The sequence below is a fragment of the Amphiura filiformis genome, chromosome 14 (assembly GCF_039555335.1).
Source record: "Amphiura filiformis chromosome 14, Afil_fr2py, whole genome shotgun sequence".
NCBI lineage: Eukaryota > Metazoa > Echinodermata > Ophiuroidea > Amphilepidida > Amphiuridae > Amphiura > Amphiura filiformis.
In genome coordinates, this window is record NC_092641.1 from 46,339,942 (window position 1) to 46,360,022 (window position 20,081).

General features: G+C 35.9%; 1 protein-coding gene across 1 annotated transcript in view; it reads right to left on the bottom strand.

Annotated features, from left to right (window-relative positions):
• The window catches only part of LOC140169457 (amyloid-beta precursor protein-like), a 220,614-nt gene that overhangs the window by 178,865 nt on the left and 21,668 nt on the right, over positions 1-20,081 (bottom strand). The window contains 1 exon segment of the mRNA XM_072192718.1: positions 8,750-8,932. Within this exon segment, the coding sequence (XP_072048819.1) occupies positions 8,750-8,932 (183 nt within the window).

The window sequence follows — 20,081 nt, forward strand, 5'->3', positions numbered from 1 at the left end:
TGTTTTCCAAGGGTCTATTTTGGACAAAATCAAATACTGCAGGAAATTTTTGCAGGGGTTTAATTTTTGTCCTTCTTACATTTTTAACATACAACTCAAAAACCCTAAAAATATTTTTGATCCACAGGCTTCAATTTTTAGCTGTTTCAAACCACAAATAATTTTTTTTAAAACCCTCAAATATAACTTGTAATGCATAGAATAATAACAAACTAACTCTCATTTGCCACTGTCGGTGGATACTAATAATCAAAGCGAGGTGATTTGTGTCAGGTAATCTCCTATATTGGACAAGATAATCCGACCTTGACAATGGAAAATAAATACCATCTATATAAATCTATAATAGAGTAGGATGAGTGTGCGACTAGCTAGTCGGTATACTGTTTGTAGAAGTGTCATATTAAAACAAGATGGATGATAGCTAGGCCAACTTTGGCAATTAGCTGTCTTGTAGAATCCATTATAGTAATAAAATTGTGCGGGTTTCTTTGCGCTGCACTATTCTTGTATTTTGTAATAGGCTTGTGGAACTCAAAAGATGATCAGTGTAATGGCATACTGTAATTACATGTATTGTACACAATGAATTACTAAATAATACTACATGCAGTGAATTGTGATAAACCAATTTTTTTTCTGCCAACCTGAAATTAACCATTTTGGCAACTTTGGCATGTTCGCGGTCACCGTCTTCTGCGGTACTGATATTTTTATATAATTTTTTTAATGTTCTATTTAATGTGATTTAGTGATGTGAGAGGATATTGTCATTTAGAATTACAATTGAGACACAGGTGCAATTTCTGACCGTTAGTGAAAAGAGCTGAAAATGCTCAAAAAAAAGTTTAAAAAAACAGCTTGAAATTGGGGTAAAAAGATGAAAATATGAGAAAACATATCTTGACCAATAAAAAAACTGAAATATGCTAAAAGGCTGAAAATGTAAGCCCAATACCCTATACAGGAAGCAACCTGTCACACTATTTCATACATATATTTTATCTAAGGAAGTAATATTCAGTAAAATAACTCAGACAGAAGCTTCCTGACATGAATTCCCTTTTTTTTTCATGCAGTCCTCAACAACAGGTTGAAAATGATGACATTACTGTACTTACTCTGTTGAAATCAAAACCTTCTTCACGAAAGCAGACATTACCATCAGCGCCATCTCTGATTCCCAATTAAAGCAAAAACACTTGACTCGCTTCAAATAGTCCACATCCCCCCACATCTACAATTTACGTACACCCATACATAAACATTGTTGGTCACGATGGCACTCGCAAGCGAAAACAAATAATATTAAAAAATACTCCTAGAATAAAAGATTCCAGAATGCATTCACTACTTAAATTCAAACAATTTCTATATTTAATCTGCAAGTAGAATTTGACAAAATTGATCAAGAAGCCGCTTCCTGAATTTTCTAGTTTCTAATCCAAAGCAACAGGTTGGAATGGTGACATTACATACACTGTTGTAATCAAAACCTTTTCCGTAAAAGCGGGTAACCAACAGTGCCTTCTCTGATTCCCAATTAAAACATCAACAAATACTTGACTGGCTTCAAATGGTCCCCGTACGCAATTAAACATACATGGTACGCCCACATAACAGGGTTGATAGCGACGACACTCCGCATGTTAGAAAAAAAAATCATAGAATAAAATATTCTAGAATGAATTTTATATAATTTTTACATGGTACCATCACTGATTTCATTTGTGCAATTTCTGCTACCATTATTGATTTGAAACTTAATACAACTTCAATTTGAATTACATGACAGAGTATCCAGGCAGCGTTTTAAAAATAAAATTTCTTCGAGTTAACTCACATCGTGTTCACGGCATCATGCACGCACATTGGGCACACAGAGGGATATAGTTTGTTACAAAATAGCAATTTTAAATTTTGCAACATGACCATGATCTTGAAAGAATTTAACTGACATTCCTGGTGTTTAAAGTTTGCATAATTTGCATTAAAAATCGTAATCTATGATAAACTACATTTTGAAGCAGATTGCAATTTACCAAAACCTTGTACATGTTACTGTAAAATTGTGAATTTGTGTAATTTTTGCCAATTTTAAACTATTTTGCTTGTTTGTAAATTTGCGATCAATTGAATTTTCTTACCTAAATCAGAGAAGGTCATCTATATGTAAAAAAAACAAATTTTTTGCATTTTTCTTTTCATAGTAGCTCTGCCGGGGATTAATTTTTCCAATTTAAACAATTTTACAGTTACTTAGTCAATGGAAAGCCCGATCGGACATGCATATCCATATTTCAATCATCTCAAGTAAGGCACTCTCCAATTCAAACAAATTTGTCTCAAATCTCATTTAATTTTCCAGGATTTCCTCCCCGTCACACTCGAGTATCTGTCTCTGAAAATAGGCTATTCCACTTACAATACATAACCCCTATGCAAGACATGACCTTAATCTCCCACACAGGGGGTGTAGATCTCAAATGGAATCACCCATTTCAGAGAGCTCCATTTGAAATTCACACTCCTTACGTGGGAGATTAAAGTCATGTCTTCCATAGGGGGTGTATGGATTTCAACTGGAACAGCGGTGAGATAAATCAGCCAATGTCTCCCAAACTAAGGGTTGTCATTGTTGAAAGTGACATTTTTGATTTTGACAGAGATAAAGACTGAAGACGGGATACGCGTAAGGGACGTATATCCACCAGAAGTTGTCCATTACGGTGGCTGTCAGGCTTGAGTGCTACAGGGAATACAAATTGCACGTACATCCACATAGTCCTGACGGACGGTCGATGTACTACAACTTTAGGCAGACCATTGATTCTGAGATTTTATGTAAGCTGAGAAGCCTAAAGAAAGCCTACTCAACTGGAAACAGAGCTATGTTGCCAAGAATGGTTTTTTCCTTATATTGAAAAAATCTTATTTGAAAAATGTATTGTCTGTGTATCTTCCTCTCTCTTTCAAATATTATTAGGATTCTAAAAAAACATTGATAGACAACATCATTGTTTTATTTGGTAATATATAAATTATGAAATTCTTAAAAGTATGTTAGTATCCATCCATCATTGCACTATTATAGAGGTCCCAAATTTTCCCTCTTTTTTTCCTTTCATTCTCTGTTTTACTTTTTGAGGGTCCTACAGGAGTTTCTAAATTTACATAACACCACCCATAGATAAAAATATGTACAATTTATGTCTCCCTAAAATATTCAAATAATCTTCAAAAATTCAATTTAATTGGTTTCAGTCACAGTGAAATAAGAAAAAGGCAGTCCCCTTACAAACCAACTCAAATTACATAAATATCTGACGACTTGCTCATTTTTTTATCCCATCTCAACATATGGAAAGAAATTTGATTCCAAATTTATATCTTATTTAATTGCGGTGTATCTCATATGAACTTGACATTCAAAATTAATCACAGTGATATTGACAATCCCGCAATGAAAACAGAAATATCAGCACGAGAGTTTCTAAGCATTTCATGATGATATAGATGATGGTACAATAGCTGCTGGGAGTGAAAAAACAATAATTCATACAGTTTCATGCACAAGAGTGGTTTGCAATCTCCCCCAGCCCCCGCACTCCGTGCATCCGCAGGTATTCATGCTTGTGGGTGAACTTTAAAAACACCCCCTTTTGCATCTCATTTTGCTAAGTTTTTGGGAAAAACACCCCTTTTTTTAGCAATTTCGCGAATTATTTGTCCTTCGACAATACCCCTATTTTCCCTAAAACGATATTTTAATATACCCTTTTCTGGCAGAAACGCGTAGGCTGCTCGATGAAAATAGCCTTTTTGTCAATTTCGCTAACACCCCTTTTTTGTGTGTTTTGCGAATCACACTTCTTCACCTGAAAACAGTACAACCCTTTATTTCGCTAAATTTTCAACGAGCATGAATACCCGTGGATGAAGGGAGTGCGGGGGCCGGGGGTCTCACTCCCCAGGTTTCGTGCAAAATCATCCGGGAAAATCATTTACAAAATTAACCAATGTTTTCCTATTTGTGAGCCTCCCCTCAAACAAGGACAACCCCTTCTCCAGCTCAGTATATCCAATTTATCATATTGCTCTATGTCTGATGCAGGGTACAATGAATTTAACAACAAATCACAAATGGCAGCTATTCAAATTGACTAAGCCTATCAGTTCCTCCTAGCAATGCCACATCACATCCAATTCCACACTGAGCTAGCCATGCTATTTAGTGCCTCTAGCTGCGATGTGACAGTCAGAAAGAGGCCACAAAAAGACGGCCATTTTCTCTCCAAATCCAAGGCCAAAGTCAAGACGACAGGTGCCTGATGTATTGTTGACCCTTGGAATATGTCCGTTCCTTTTTGTCCGCACAGGAAACTTTCAAAATCTACCATCTTTCCTGCTTTGCTTTGAAACAATGGGTATTTTGATATTAATAGACATTCTTTTCATTTTAAGTACAATGACCCATATTATTTAAAAAACTTGCAGAAGAAGCTGTCCTAAATTTTAGCATTTCCTTTCAAAAATGAAAACAAGTTTAGAATAATTTCTTCTTTTTTTTCCTCCTTCCCCCCTCCCCAGTAATATCCTTTTAAATGCTAATCCCTAATGTTTACAATTTCAAATATGCCATTTTAATTTTATATCATTAATTTCGGACATACATTATGCTAATACTTCCTAAATTTTCAAAAATTGGAATTTTGATTCCTTGGAGTTGGATATTTAAATATTTTCGCATCAGATAAGAGTTTTTCATAGTCAATTATTTTTTGCGACAAATGCTTTATTTTGCTTTAAAATCTCATCACATCTGCCCTCCTAAATAAAATGCATTAAAATCTGCAGGTAAAATAATAATGCATACACTGATAGTGCCTCTTACTAGGCAGACTAATTCAACATAATGCGTCTCGTAAATAAAAAACGCTATAAAATTTTCGCTATAGAAGCTACTCTCTCTAAATACAGCATCTTTAAGGACTTATTTAAAAAGAGTCATCTCCCAGACAGTAGTTTTTACTTCTTTAGATAAAAGTTGGTGATGTGAGTGCACATTAGGCACAGCTTCAAAATGCGAGCATTTCTTCAAAGCGTTGGTATACACGCGCTGGCATACGTCATATCGATGCACGCACGACACCGCTTCCTCAAAGCGTTCATATCTCAGACACACCAAGAGTACAAATACTATGCCCAGCCTGCTTACTCAAAAAATTCATCTTTAGGCTGACGAAAAAAAGAAGCGCTGTTCTACGGTAATGGACGGACCTTTCAAGTAGGGTCGGTCGATTGACCTTTTTTTTTGGAAATGACCCAAAAAAATAACCAAAATCTGTAAATAATTTGCAATTTGAGAAAATACAAAAAAATTTGTTCCTGAAATGTCCGAAATTTGGGTCGGTATTCATTTGTACAGGAAATTTTTTTTCCCAATTTTTTCAAAATCTGGGTCGGTCGGGCCCGTAGAACAGGGTTTTCTTTTTTTGTTGCCTTATGGACTGCTTCAAAAACACCCTGCCTCCCAAGTAAGAGGACAGTATTTGTTTCCAAATTCATTTGCAGATACAGCATTATTACTAGGTAGAGCAGACATGTGAAATCTTATTTGAAAAACTTGATAGGGCTAGCTTAGACTAGGTTGCAGTTGTAGAACATCCCTTGTTGCGCCGCTGACAATTCATCTCGTTTTACGTCCTATCGATGTCCTAACAAATCAATAACTCAAATAACACAGTATTCTGTCCATCTGTAGCAACGGGCTATTCCAATTGAAATCCATACACCCCCTATGGAAGATATGATCGTAATCTCCCACACAGGGGGTGTAGATTTCAAATGGAGTCACCCATTCAGGTAACCCTATTTGAAAGTCATACTCCCTGTGTGGAAGATTAAGGTAGTGTCTTCCATAGGGGGTGTATGGATTTCAACTGGAATAGTCCAATGCTACAGTTTCTCAGACACAACATACCAATCTCTGAGGCCCCCTCATCTATACTTTCACAACCTGTTTATTCAAGTGCAATATCAGGAAATGTTCGCAGGGGTTTAACTTTCACACGTTTTGCATTCCAAGCTGCTATAGCGAAAATACAAACGAGCGAATGTGTTCTTTTATGCATAGGTGACAGGTCTATTTATGAAAACACAAGATCACAAGCAAAGTTAGCTCAAAAATCAGAAAAGCACAAAAAATTATAAACACAAAAATGACCACTACTTTCACAGTACCTTGTGTGCATGCGACACGTTTGAAATCGTTTCGTACTTGTCACTGTTAGCGTATGCATCGCACGGGGAATTGAGTTAAGTTAACTATATAAGAGAAAATTCAAGTTGGCCTCCGGGGAAAGTTTCCTGTAAAGTCCGTTTCCTGTCTGGAATGGTTTGCTTAATGGTCATATCGTGTAATGCCATTAAGAGATGCAAGGAGGGGGCCCTTCATATAAAATTGACTTTTAAAACAAATTAACTCGCTACAGAAAATTGAAGATAAATGGTTGACAAACAGAGATATATTCAAAATGGAGAAGGAAGATACAGGGACTGCCTTTTGAGGAGAGTGAGAGCAATAATTGCTCTCTACTGCTCTCCTTAAATACGATATAGGAGAGTGATTTTTAAACTCTCCTTAGTTGACCATTCTCTCCTTACATTCTATTGTAAATGCTCTAAACAGCTCTCCTTGAAGGCTCCAGAAGAGCTATTGAATGTTCTCCTGCAATTTCAAAAAGACAATCCCTGAAGATGAGTTTTCTTTAGATATTTCACCTGGTCAAATCTAAATTCTGATGCATACTGCAACATGAAACGATTTGAACATGGCAATTGCACATTTTTAATTTAGCATTAATGAATATCCTCGTTTCACCATCTGCCCGAAGAGAACAAAACATCAGTGAAGTTACAATCTCACTATAATTTACCACAATGGCCTCATCCCAATGGCATAGTTCAATAACCTCAATTAAACAATCACAGTGCAAAAACATTTGACCTCAAGTTTCAGAGTATGATTTTGTACCCAAATTTTCAAAGGTCATTCAATGAATGATTGAATGTGCAAATGTATTGGGGTTAAAGAACTGTGCCTTTATAGATGAGCATGTTGTGGCTCCTTTTTAGTGTCTGGCAGTTTGTTTACTTGTTTGTTTATTCCTCTAGTCATTCAGTGTCCTTTTTCAATCGAAACTTGATGTTCTCATATTCCGTTAAAATCCCATTGGCAGTTCTTTGGTTATCTTTTACACGTTTCGATTCATAGACATGTTCATTGAAAATAAAATGCAATGGAGAATGGAGTATTGCAGCTCATAGGATTTGTGTTTGCATTCATGTGTATGCATCCGTTTGTTTGTTTGTTTGTTGGTACATTTACATATTTTGTTTATATCAACATCAAGTCAACATTACCATTTGAATAATTCTAATATGACAACATCAGAAATACATCTTGTTGTTATTGTGCGCGCGTGCAAGTTTGTGTGTGTATGCATGAACATGTTTATGTGACATACCCTTTTAGAGATATTGACTATTTTCTTCTCTACTATTTACTAAGTGATGCCATCCTCCTACTTTATCTGTCTAGTCAGTATGTGTGCATTTGTAAGCACCTCCAAGCGAGGACATTTATATTTTAATCACAACCACAGAACAGAGGATGTCCTCGGTTCACAGTTATGTGCAACAAGTTGCAAACTGTGTATTTTGAGCTGACTTCTATTATAGTCCATATACCTCGAGTCACCGGCACTAGCTTTGAAGTTTAGCGTGTTCTACATTAGCTTAGCGTAACTTGGTGCGTGTACATACTTTTACGCCCACGATCAACATACCGCATATGTACATGCAAGAAACCATGCCAAGCCAACGCAGCACATCAGTATGATTTCAATTTTCATGTGTGTAAAGTGTGATGTATGTCCTCGGTAAGGAAATTGACTTATTGATTATGTGTCCACAGTTGATAGTACAGTATGGGTTCAAATGTGATGTCCTGGCAGCAATAGTTTTTTCAGTAGTTAACATTTGAATAGGAAAAACTTTTATTTTTCCTGACCCTAACCCTAATAGGGTTGTGCGGGACACGATATATATACAGTTGCTTAAATGGGCTCCCTTATACGGAAAAAGAATTTGCGTCCTGGCATATGCATGTGCATGCGTCACATATATATGTGCGACTTACCCTTTTACAGATATTGACAATTTCTTCTCTACTAAGTGAATCCACACATCCTCCTATTTCATCAGTATGTGTGCATTTGTAAGCACCTCCAAGCGAGGACATTTATATTTTAATCACAACCACAGAACAGAGGATGTCCTCGGTTCACAGTTATGTGCAACAGGTTGCAAACTGTGTATTTTGAGCTGACCTCTATTAGGGGTTATTATTTCAATTTTTATGTGTGTAAAGTGTGATGTATGTCCTCCGTAAGAAAATTGACTTGTAGTTTTTGTCAGAGAAGAACAGCACTTGTTTACATTTCCGAGACCGTGCAGCGTGTAAACACGGAAGTGAGGTTCTGATTGGCTGAATCAATCGTCTGACAATCATAGCAATTACAGACCGATAATCTGATTGGCGCAGATTGGCTCCATGAAGTGAGCTCATTAACAGGGCCAGCGCAACTGCCATTCTTCTCTGACACCCAGTGTAATGATTATGTGTCCATGCTTGGATAGTACAGTACAGGTTCAAATGCAATGTCCTGGCACATGTGCGACTTACCCTTTTACAGATATTGACAATTTCTTCTCTACTAAGTGAATCCACACATCCTCCTATTTCGTCTGTTTGGTCTGTGATCCAACTCCCTGATTTGGTATCTATGTACTGAGCTTTATATCCACATTGAAGTGCTATTCTGGGTTCAACATGTCCACTGGATAAATCTAATACACTAGCTAAAGCCTGTAGAAAACAAATAAACAAAAGGACAAAAATATGAAATAAGTTATACCATCAAATTATAAAGAACTTCTTTAGGTTTCCATAAAAATATTTGTTCATAAGCTGATCCACATATATTGTCAAAAATAAAATTGCTTTTTCATTATTAATTTTACATATTGTTTTGCAAAAGGCTGCCACCCTGTCAATAATGTATTATGTAAATGACACCACCCTTCAACCTTGCCACCTTTTTGTGCACAACTTAGATACATTAAAATTATCCCTAAACACATCAACTACATGTATAAGTTCAAAAACAACCCTTTTTCTTTAAAAAAAAAAAAAGATTTGCGTTCATTCTGTGAAAAGGACCATTTTTTGTGTTTTTCTGGTCATATATATATATGCATACAGTATGAAACTTGAGTGTCTATCCCCCTCCCTGACACAACTTGCATCAACTGCCTCGACCAAAATTGACTCATTAATGCAAACTTCTGACACAAGACTGTCACTAGTGGACTAGTTACGGTAGTAGGCAATGGCATATGGGCCATAAGCCCTCCAAAGCAAAAATGCAAACAAATTTGCTGTAAAATTGCAGGTGCATAATCAATTAGGTTTGGTGCCCCCCTCCCAATCAAAAAAGCTCATACTAGTTGTTTGAATTATCTTACTACCCTACACAAAAAAAAGGGGCACAGTGGTGTAGCGGTACATGCCCAACTTGTAATCGCAGGGTAGTGGGTTCGATCCCCGGCTATGCATCGTGTTGTGCCCTTAGACAAAGCTCTTATGACCCCTTTTGTCTCTCTCCACCCAGGCACATTTTAAAAATGGGTACCAGCTTATGCTGGAAAGGTAAACAGACTCATTGTGCAGGAGGAGTAGCAGACCCCCCGAACAACAACAATATTCATGAAGGAGTCTGGCCCCATGTTGCTTCGAAAGAGAGATAATACAGCATTAACCCCCTGAGCACTACCTGCCGATCTAACATTGCCTCTGATTGGTCAATTACATGATATCTTCACTTTAATCACCAATCAGAATGGAGCTTTGCAGATAATTCACCCCAATTTTTTTGTGTGGTGAAATTATTCTAACAATGTTATTGATTGGTCTAATTGACAATGAAAACTACTCTTTGGCCAATCGGCACCTTACCCTAAAGTTACCACTACACACACAAATATCTACCACTACCAGATGTTTTTTTTAATGTATAAACTCATTACAGGTTAGACACAAATGCTACATCACTACATGAAGATGAAAAGGATGAAGGATGATGATGAGAAGGGTCTCTTTGTAAAAGATAACATATTGTCTCTAAGATGAGGATGATGGATAGATGATGGATGAGTTTTCTACTCCAAAGCTTTTTAATCTAACTTAGGGAGCGATCGTTATTTATGGCAGGGGGGGAATGGGTAAATTTAGGGGGGAACACGAAATTTTTTTGTGGTCTTGAGGGGGAACCTGAAATTTTAGTTGAACCATGAGGGGGATTGTTAAATTTTAAATGGAGAAAATTGGGAAAACAAGGGGAATGCGAAAATTTTGAGCGGACGCGAGGGGGAATCTGAAATTTTTGTCGATATTTTTGCCAAAACACCCATTCCCCCCCCCTGCCGTAAATAACGATCGGTCCCTTAAGCCCAGTAAAGTATTTTTTTATTATTTTCTAATAATCTAACCTCTTCTGTATTTGCACCATTGCTTGACATTTACCTTGTAATAGGAAACATTAGTCTAGCTAATTTACACATCATCTTATCATTATAATGCAGGTCTTTCCTGAGAATTCCATCATTTGCATATATGTAAGAAACGCAGACTCTCTGTCTGGGCGTGACTACCCTACGAGGGAAATGCCACAGTACATGTACGAACATGATGAACAACTGAATGAGTTCAATTTTAACTATAAAATGCAGGCTTTTTAATCTACTACTACATTGTATAGAACAGGATTCTGCTTCATTTTGTTAAAATTACCCTCACTCACACCTTGTAGTGTAGCCAGGAATCTTTTCAGGGGGAAGGGTAAATGGAGCAAGGCGACTGTCAGGAAGGCAAAATTGGACAAAAATGAGCAAAAAAACGTTCAATGTGTGTTGAAAATTTAAGGTATAAAAATCACACTGAAAACACACTGCTCTGGTAAAATATGAAACTCAGTTTTGGGGGCTGTAGATCACCTGGCTACGCCACTGCCTAATGTATAATTTTTAATTTAGAGCAGGAAAGATTCAAATCGCACAAATATTGATACTGGTACCCACAGAAGATACCTTACCCTTCCCAGAACCCTTTGCAACATGATATTACCTCATTTCATCAAATGACACTCCCATTACTTTACATACAGGTTCCCTTAAGTTTGTTTTCATGCTGAGAATAAACTGGTTTAAACATGGGTCGATAGTCAAGAAATAAACATATTTTGCAACATCTGGATGCAAATGAGGTACATTACATCACTATCGACCCATGTTGCACTTAATAGCAAATCAGTACAGAAAATTATTATGGGAGAAATGTACTATGGGTTGGGAAGTGTAAGATATATCTTCTCCGACTGGTACCCACTTGCACTTTCAGCTTAATGGTCTGTGATATGCACCACATGTTGCATCGATCAGGAATATCAATACTTCTACTAAACAAATGTACTATAATATCACACATTACCACTATAAATCATGCTAATAGAACAATTCTAAAAAAATCTTCCACACAAACAGATTTTTTAAAGCATCTATCAAATCTTTAATTAAATTTCTGATACATGTTAGCGAGATAATACGTCCTTTTAAAATTTGAAACTAATGCTTCAGGGCTTCCAGATATCATTATTAAGTTGTCATAACCATTTGAGAAATGAACACAATAACAATAACCCGTAAAGAGACCTTTTCTTCTGTATGCACGTAAACACTGCCAGTTGTCAACGCTGATTCCTTTATACTTTATTAAATTTGTCAATTTTGCTTGTCAGAGTTTTCTCATGTTGTTTTAGACTTATCAGTAACAAATTACATCTAAACCATCGGCTGCCCAAACGGACATTGGCACAGGTTAAAATAACACTTCGCAGATCCTTAACCCCCTGAGCACTACCTGGCGATATAACATTGCCTCTGATTGGTCAATTACATAATATTTTCACTTTAATCACCTATCAGAATGGAGGTTTGCAAATAATTCACCCCAATTTTTTTGTGTGGTGAAATTATTCTAACAATGGTGCTGATTGGTCCAATTGATAATGAAAACTTCTTTTTGACCAATAGGCAGGTAGTTCTCATGGGGTTAAAACAAAACAAATATACAGGTTGATCTCCAACTTGTGTGCAATGTGTTATAAAGATTTCAAGCTTGTCCGAGTTTTCAATTTTTATTCAATTTCGCTATGGGAGAAGGTGCAGTTTTTCAATGGGAAATAAGAAAAATTCAAAACAATTGTATTTTTTGTGACTGAGACATCTTCCGCTCACAATTTGTGTACATTGCAGCATAAAATATTTTAATATTTTGAAAGAACTTAGATGTGTAGAATACAGACATCGCCTACATTTTTATGAAAAAATGTTGCTTCATTTTTTTTACGCTACAGCCTTCCACAGGACCTCCAGATCTGTTATACTTGTATCTCTCGCCCATAGACCATTCAGTTCACTGTGATTGTTGAGTCTACAACTCAAATACTCTGTGTATGCAGTTTTACTATGCTGGACCCGGGGCAGAGACCCTGGGAAGAAATGATCTGTGGTACATGTATGCACAGATGTATGCAACAGCTTTTTCACAAAAACATTTTGATGCAAAAATATTTTCAGACACTCGACTTTCAAAGTGACATGGATGTTCGGAAACCAGTTCAAAACTAGGGTCTTTTGTTGAGAAAAAATTTGGGGTCACTAGGTGAGAAATGGGGAGGGGCTATCCATCATACTGGGACAAATTTGTGGTCAAAATATAAGAGTTGACACAATTTTGATACAAAATTTTCAAAAAGTACTAAAAATTTTGAAATGTTTCAAAAAATTTGAAGAAAAATAATGAATTTGTGAATTTTATCGAAAAAGGGGGGTCATTTGGGGATAACAAAATAAAAAAGGGTCATTGGGTGAGAGGGAGTTGAAAAATGGAGGTCAATGTGGCCACACATCCCATCACCCATTTTTAATGAGTGCCTCTCCCTCCCCTGGAGTTCAGCCCCATCCCACCCCACACCTCATCAACAGGATTTGTTTATGAGTGGTTGCTTTTGTATAAACCAATATTTATGTGTTAGGGACTATCTTAGATGGAATCTCTCAACAAAATGAACTCCACCATGCAATCTAACTACCATCAGATAACATCATCCAAAGCTTATAAAGACAGACATAAATCCCAAAACAAGTGACCACAACAAACCTTGGTACGGCATGGTGTGTGAATATGGATTAAATCGCCGCATCTTCTGCACGAATAATTTCATAGTTCTACGAATCTTAGATACACAACCAAGTGTAACAGATTCTGTTATAAATGTTATGGCTTCAAGGTTTACTAAGCTGTACAAGTCTTAATTGATATCATCTGATTAGATAACGAAGAACCTGGTCTGGAAAAATTGTTTGCCAGAAACTGGTTATGAATTTCTTCATACAGTACATGTGTACAACCACTCAGGGAAGATATTATACACTTCCCAGAATCCTTTACAACTTGAGACATCACCTCGTTACTTCATATGTTTTCATATTGAGAATAGACTGGCTAAATATGGATCAATATTATCAAGAAATAAACATATTTTGCAAGATTTGGATTGGATATATGTGCTCTATTCGCTGAGGTACATTTCGTCAGCAAATCAGTACAGAAAATTGAAATGGAAGAAATGCATTATGGGAAGTTTAAGATATCTTCTCTAACAACCACTTGCTTTGAGGTTTAATAAAAATTCACCATAAAATGTGTTAGATAAAAAATGTTATGTTTTAATAAACCCAAAATATGTACTCAGAAGGCATGTAGGTTAGGCTACCTGGGGTAGACTCCTTTAAAATATGATTTTGAAAAAAAAAATTGAAAATGATGCTGCAGATTGTTGCTACATGTACATATACATTCAAATTTATTATAAAGTTTTTCTCTTTGTTTCTTCTTGCAATACAAGCACGAAATTGAAAATATTCAAATAAGTTAATTTTAGTGTGCAGGTACATAAAATATGCAGCGATTTTTTAAAAACAAAAAGTGAAAATATTTAATCTTGCTGTAGCACAAAAAAAAAATCATGTAAAATTACTGTTAAAAAGTAGCACTGCATACAGAAAATGCACATAATAGCAGCATCTACAGCAACAGCTAGCAACATTACCCCTATCCCCCTTTTAATGAATCGTAATGAAATGCGACACTTTCAAGACGGCAGAAGAAACAACGTGAGTTTTCTCCATAATATGAGCACTCGTATTTAATATGAAACCACTTGAAGACATATCCTTCTAACCATGACCCGATTGATAATTGTAGCATCTGTATCGTTTACATCGTTAGCAGAGAAGGTATCTTACCCATCCCAGAATCCTTTGCAACATGACGCAACACCTCATTACAGCACATGACTCCTATTACTTTGTACTGGTTCCCTTTGTTTTCATGTTGAGAATAGACTTGCTAAACATGGGTCGATGACCCGGGGGGTAACTCCCATTGTGGCCTGTACACCATCCGCGATAATCAACTTTTGAAAAGCACCCTAAACAAGGATTTAACCCTTGGCTAAAACGATACCCTAAACAGGTGTTTTCACACCCTAAACAGGGATTTTATTCCTTGCATCAAATTTCATACCCTAAATTTCATTTCTGCGTATTAGCAATTGCAATTTTGCTACCCTTTTTTCCAATATTTCATGTTTTTGACACCCTAAACGTGTTACGCGCGTATCGTGCTTACCCACGAAAACCTACCCTTTTTACGCGTTTTTCATTATCGCGGATGGTGTACAGGCCACAATGGGAGTGACCCCCGGGGTCGATGAAATAGACATACTTTGCAAGATGTGCTCTGTTCATTGAGGTTCTTTTTGTGTCGCTATCAACAGATATTGCACCAGAGAGCAAATCAGTATTGAAATGGAAGAAATGCATTGTGGGAAGTGTAACATCTCTTCTCTGCATTATTAGCTAGGGGCGGGCCAATGTCGCAATCTGTGTTCGCATATTACTGCACAATGCGCTGTTCCAGTTGAAATCCATACACCCCCTGTGTGAGACATGACCTTAATCTCCCACACAAGGGGTGTAGATTTCAAATTGAGTCACCCCTTCAGGTAACCCCATTTGAAATTCACACTCCTACAATGTATATATGTGGAACATTAAGGTAATTATCTTTTCCATGGGGTGTAAGGATTTTAACTGGAATAGCCCAATATGTGCCATATCTAACAACCATTTTAGAGGCACTTTGAATCTGTGAATTAAATATTAATAGAAGAATTTGTATCAGACAGCTGATGAGTTCTGTGCAAGAATTTTTAATCATTTTATCAAAACACCTTGTAAAAATATTACGTTGTGACATATTGTAAAATTAATGATAAACAATGCGTATATATGGATGCTGACTTTTGTGATCAAATTGTTAAAATGGAAGAATTTGTATTAGACAACTGATGAGTTCAGTACAAGAATTTTATATCATTTTATCAAAACACCTTGTGAAAATATTACGTTGTGACATGTAAATTAAGGGCAGACTATACTCGTACATATAACATGTACATACATGCTGATAATAGTGATATTTGCCTATAGTCTATTAATTATGATCAAACTAGTTGGGTTGGGCAATTTGTAAACACCTTCAACTTGTGTCTTATTGTAAACTTTAGTCTAAGCCTAGTATCGCCAATTTGCATTCATCTTTAGATAAGGCCAAGTAAAAAATTAAACATGTTTCACGTCCGGGTTTTCGAAAAAAAGGAGGAGGGGGTTTTTTATTTTCTATTTTTATCGCAAAATTGGTGTAAATACCCATACTTAGAGCTGTTTTAGCGTATACAATAATGCCTGGAAAAAGAAGGAGGCCCTTTTTTATTTGTTGTTCTGAGAGTTACACCCCCTCTAATGATCACAAAACCTTCCTAAAATGTTTCTTGTATCATAACAAGGCTATAGAAAGCATTCCAACTTCCTAGACATATTTTTTGAAAAGTTATAAAAAAAAAAAAAAAAATAAAAATATATTTGAGGAAACCTCAAAAAGGAAGCGGAGGGGACGTGAAACATGTTTATTTTTTTATTTTGCCTAACGGGAGAAAATAAAAATCTGTCAGGGCAAGTTTAAAATGCCAGTGGACAAGTTGTGGAAAACAGCAACTGGCCTGATCTGAAGCAAAGGGTAATAGGGTATATTGATAAAAACAAGTAAAAGCATCATGCATAATCGCTGCTGGCAGGTCTGCAAAAAAATGTTTGTTTCCTGGAACTGGGAGTATGCCAAATATCCATATCTCCGTGTAATTTTCTGTATTTCTTACACAAGGTAGCAAAATTCCTCTCCAAATCCCCAAAATTTCTAAGGAAACAAGCAACCTGGATTCCACATTTTATTTCCAGGCAAGTCTACAAGAACAAACTATATGAAGATGACTCCCTTTGACAGTATACCCCATGGATATTAAAAATATATATGTCCAAATTGACAGACTACTTCCATACGATTTCATTTCACTCCTATGTTCATACATCTTTCATTTGCACTTGTCAAATATTCATATTTCAAGCAATGACATGATATTTATCTGCCGGTTTTATTTCTCACATCTATTGAGGCATGTTGTTTCAGGTTTGGGGTTACATTTCAAGAAGTTAGTGTAAGAAATCCCAAACTGCAATAGCTGCCAGGTGTCATCGTTTTAAATGTGTACAATATAGAATGCAGAAATTGCCAAATGTATAAAGGGCAGCAATTGCAGATATGGCTCTCTTGCACTATAAACCCATTAATTTGTAGGCATAACCCCCACTTACAATAGCTGCCATGTGGCATAGTTTTAGCTGTGTACAATATAGAATGCAGAAATCATCCAAATGTATAAAGGGTAGCTATTGCAGATAGGGCTCTCTTGCATTAAACATGTTAAAAAACCCTTAATTTGTAGGTAAAAAAGTAAAATGTGTTTGTTTGCTGTAACCAGACTGACACTAAAAATCCTGTCTAACTGCTCTCTTTTTAAGTTCAACTTGGGATTTTTTGGGGGGGGGTGATTTTTTCATTCAAATTTTTTGTTCACTTTTTTTTTTTTTTGTATTATATCTTGAAACATTTCATTCTAATTATATTAACCCTGTAAAAGCCATTAATGGTTTTGGGCAACTTGGGAAGGAAAGAAGGAAGGAGGAAAGATGATGAAGGGAAAAGTGGTCATTTTCTCCAGTCCCGTATTGAACCATGGCCTGTCGGGCACAAAGCACAAGACTAGGGATAGCAAGCCATGATGGTGTACACTGCCTGGCCAGCGACTTAGTGAGTATATGTGTGCTTAAGTGATTGTGCAATCGCATCATGTGGGATACTGTTTGCAGTTGCTTTGTGGCTGTTGTAGCCTTTTTTGGGGGGGGTAATCATTTCAAAGATCATCAAGACGATCTATGATCATTTTCTGTCACTTTGTTCATATACCCGGGACAGGTCGTATACCAAGTAGTAGCACAAACAGACAAACTGCATCTCTAACATTACATTTCAAGAACAAGGTGGTAAAAAAAGTCAATCTACCTTCATATATGTTTGTGTTACCGCAAACAAGCCATACTTTTCTAAACCAAATGGATCCTCCAGATGATTGTTTCTTTTAGTGTTTCTCTTCTCCAATGATTTGCTGATAAATGTATAAATTTCTAAGTAGGAAAACCAATATCAATCACAGACAAGATATTAAACCGGGTATATCTTTCGACATTGTAAACGGACAGTGAATTCATGCAGCTTAAGTAAGTTTTATTACAACACATATATTAAATCCCCAGAAAGTGAAATAATTTCAAATTTATTACCAACGCACCGCACGTAACTTGATTAAAGAGTGCAAACTGCTAAATTGAAATATTGATAAAGCCTCTCTGATCCAGTATGCATCATATGGTATAAAGGTTGGCTTATTGGAAAAAAGTACCGCGATGCGACGATGATTACATATGCGCAACGCGTGCACGGTAACATGTGAGTCAATCTTCACAATGAGTCAAGTGCCGGTTAAAACCTTGCTTCATTTTAGTCCGAATCTCCTTAGACAGCCCCCGTGCTACAGTCATAGCAACATTCAGTATTAGTCAGGTGGCATTCAACCTAAGCAAGTCCAGTCACACTGTGCAAGTACTTGTTATTCAGACGGCCATATTTACGGCCAATGCTCTCACACACTCATTTGCGAGCAGTTGTAAGACCGTGACTAGTTTTATCATCATCGAACACATCCATAAAGCGGATGAAATATATAGGCTCGGGCATGAATTATTACATGTGTGTGTGTGCTTATATCGTGCTTACGTGAAGTTGGAATAATATACCGGATTAAAAAACGGTTGCAAATCAGGATTGCGTAAACCAGTCAGATTTAATATCTAATTTGCTCTAGGGGTGCGATGTAGAAATCTGATAATTGTTTTTATTTTTTATTAAATGTGATAAAATGACAGGCTTTTACTGTGTGTCACGATGCAGTACATCATCACATAAGAAGTGCCTCCAAAAGTTGCATACAAACTGTTGTACTTTCATATAAAAGTAAAAAGTTACGACAGAATCACAACACGGCTTTTAAAATTTACTTTTTATGTGATTCACAGAGTTTACTTTTCGTTCAAGATTTACACATAAAAAATATATAAAACATATACTGTAAAACCAATTTTCTAAGTATATTTTACCAAAAGATTCTTCCCCCGCTTCAATCTCGAGTAAGTGTTTTACAAAATCAGGTTACATCTTTAAAATTTGACCAGTTTTCACAAAACTGAGTATGAAATGTTTTAATAAACAATAAAATCTAATTATTGGACATTATTTTTGTAAGAAATGTTCATGTTTTACCATAATTTACATGTAAGTGAGTCATAAAAAAATCCAGAACAAAGCTTAAAATTAAACTCTTTTTGATTATAATACAACATTTTAAACATGCAACATTTTATTTATTTCGACAAACATTATCTTCAACACAACCAATTTTACATAATTTAAATTTTTTTAAAGAATCTTCCATGTTTTAATCATGATTCACATTTACCACACATATCCATCAAACTCTTGATTTATACAACTTCTTTGACACATCATGTGCAATGATTCATTTCAACATTAAACATTTAAATTTTCCATTTAAATTTGTAAAAGAATCGTCCTGTTTTAATCCTGATTAACATAATACAGAAATTGAATTGGTACCACATGGGGGGGACCACATGTATCCATCAATCACATGCAAGTGCAATAACCCAAAGACAAACTTATATGCACACAGCTGCTCGCAATTCAAAATTGACTAAAATTATTTTAATTTTTGAAAAATAAAATCAACATTTACCAAGTGGAGTTAATTAACATTGGAATACTAATTAACAGAATCAATGCGAGTGGGTTATCGTTTATCATCATCGGTAGAAAGCCGATATTTTATCTTTGCCGTATGATTCATTGTAAAAAGTCCCCCCTGAGATAGCATTATCCTGCATGACCTATGCTCACTCGGGACATTTCACAACATCATTTAGCTTATGTAATCTGCTTTGCAATGCAAAGTGCGAACAAATTTAATTTCACTTTTAAGTTAAAGCCATACATGTATAAAACATCCTTCTTTTGGGATGAATTGTGTTCATTTTTTTCAACCCTGGTATGTTTATGGAACCAGCTGAATTTCTTGCTTTTGTTACAAAATATAGAAAAAAAAGAGCAAAATACATTGTTGCAAAATTTGTGATAATTACATGTACATGTAATAGTCTCGATCTACTGGTACCATTAGTCCTCGAATGTGTTGGCAGTTTTTGGGGTTTTTTTTTTTTTTTTTTTTTTTTTTTTTTTTTTGGCTCTAAAATGGACCAAGAACCTTCCTAACAGTTTATTAATTATATTTATCATTTAAAATAAGCCA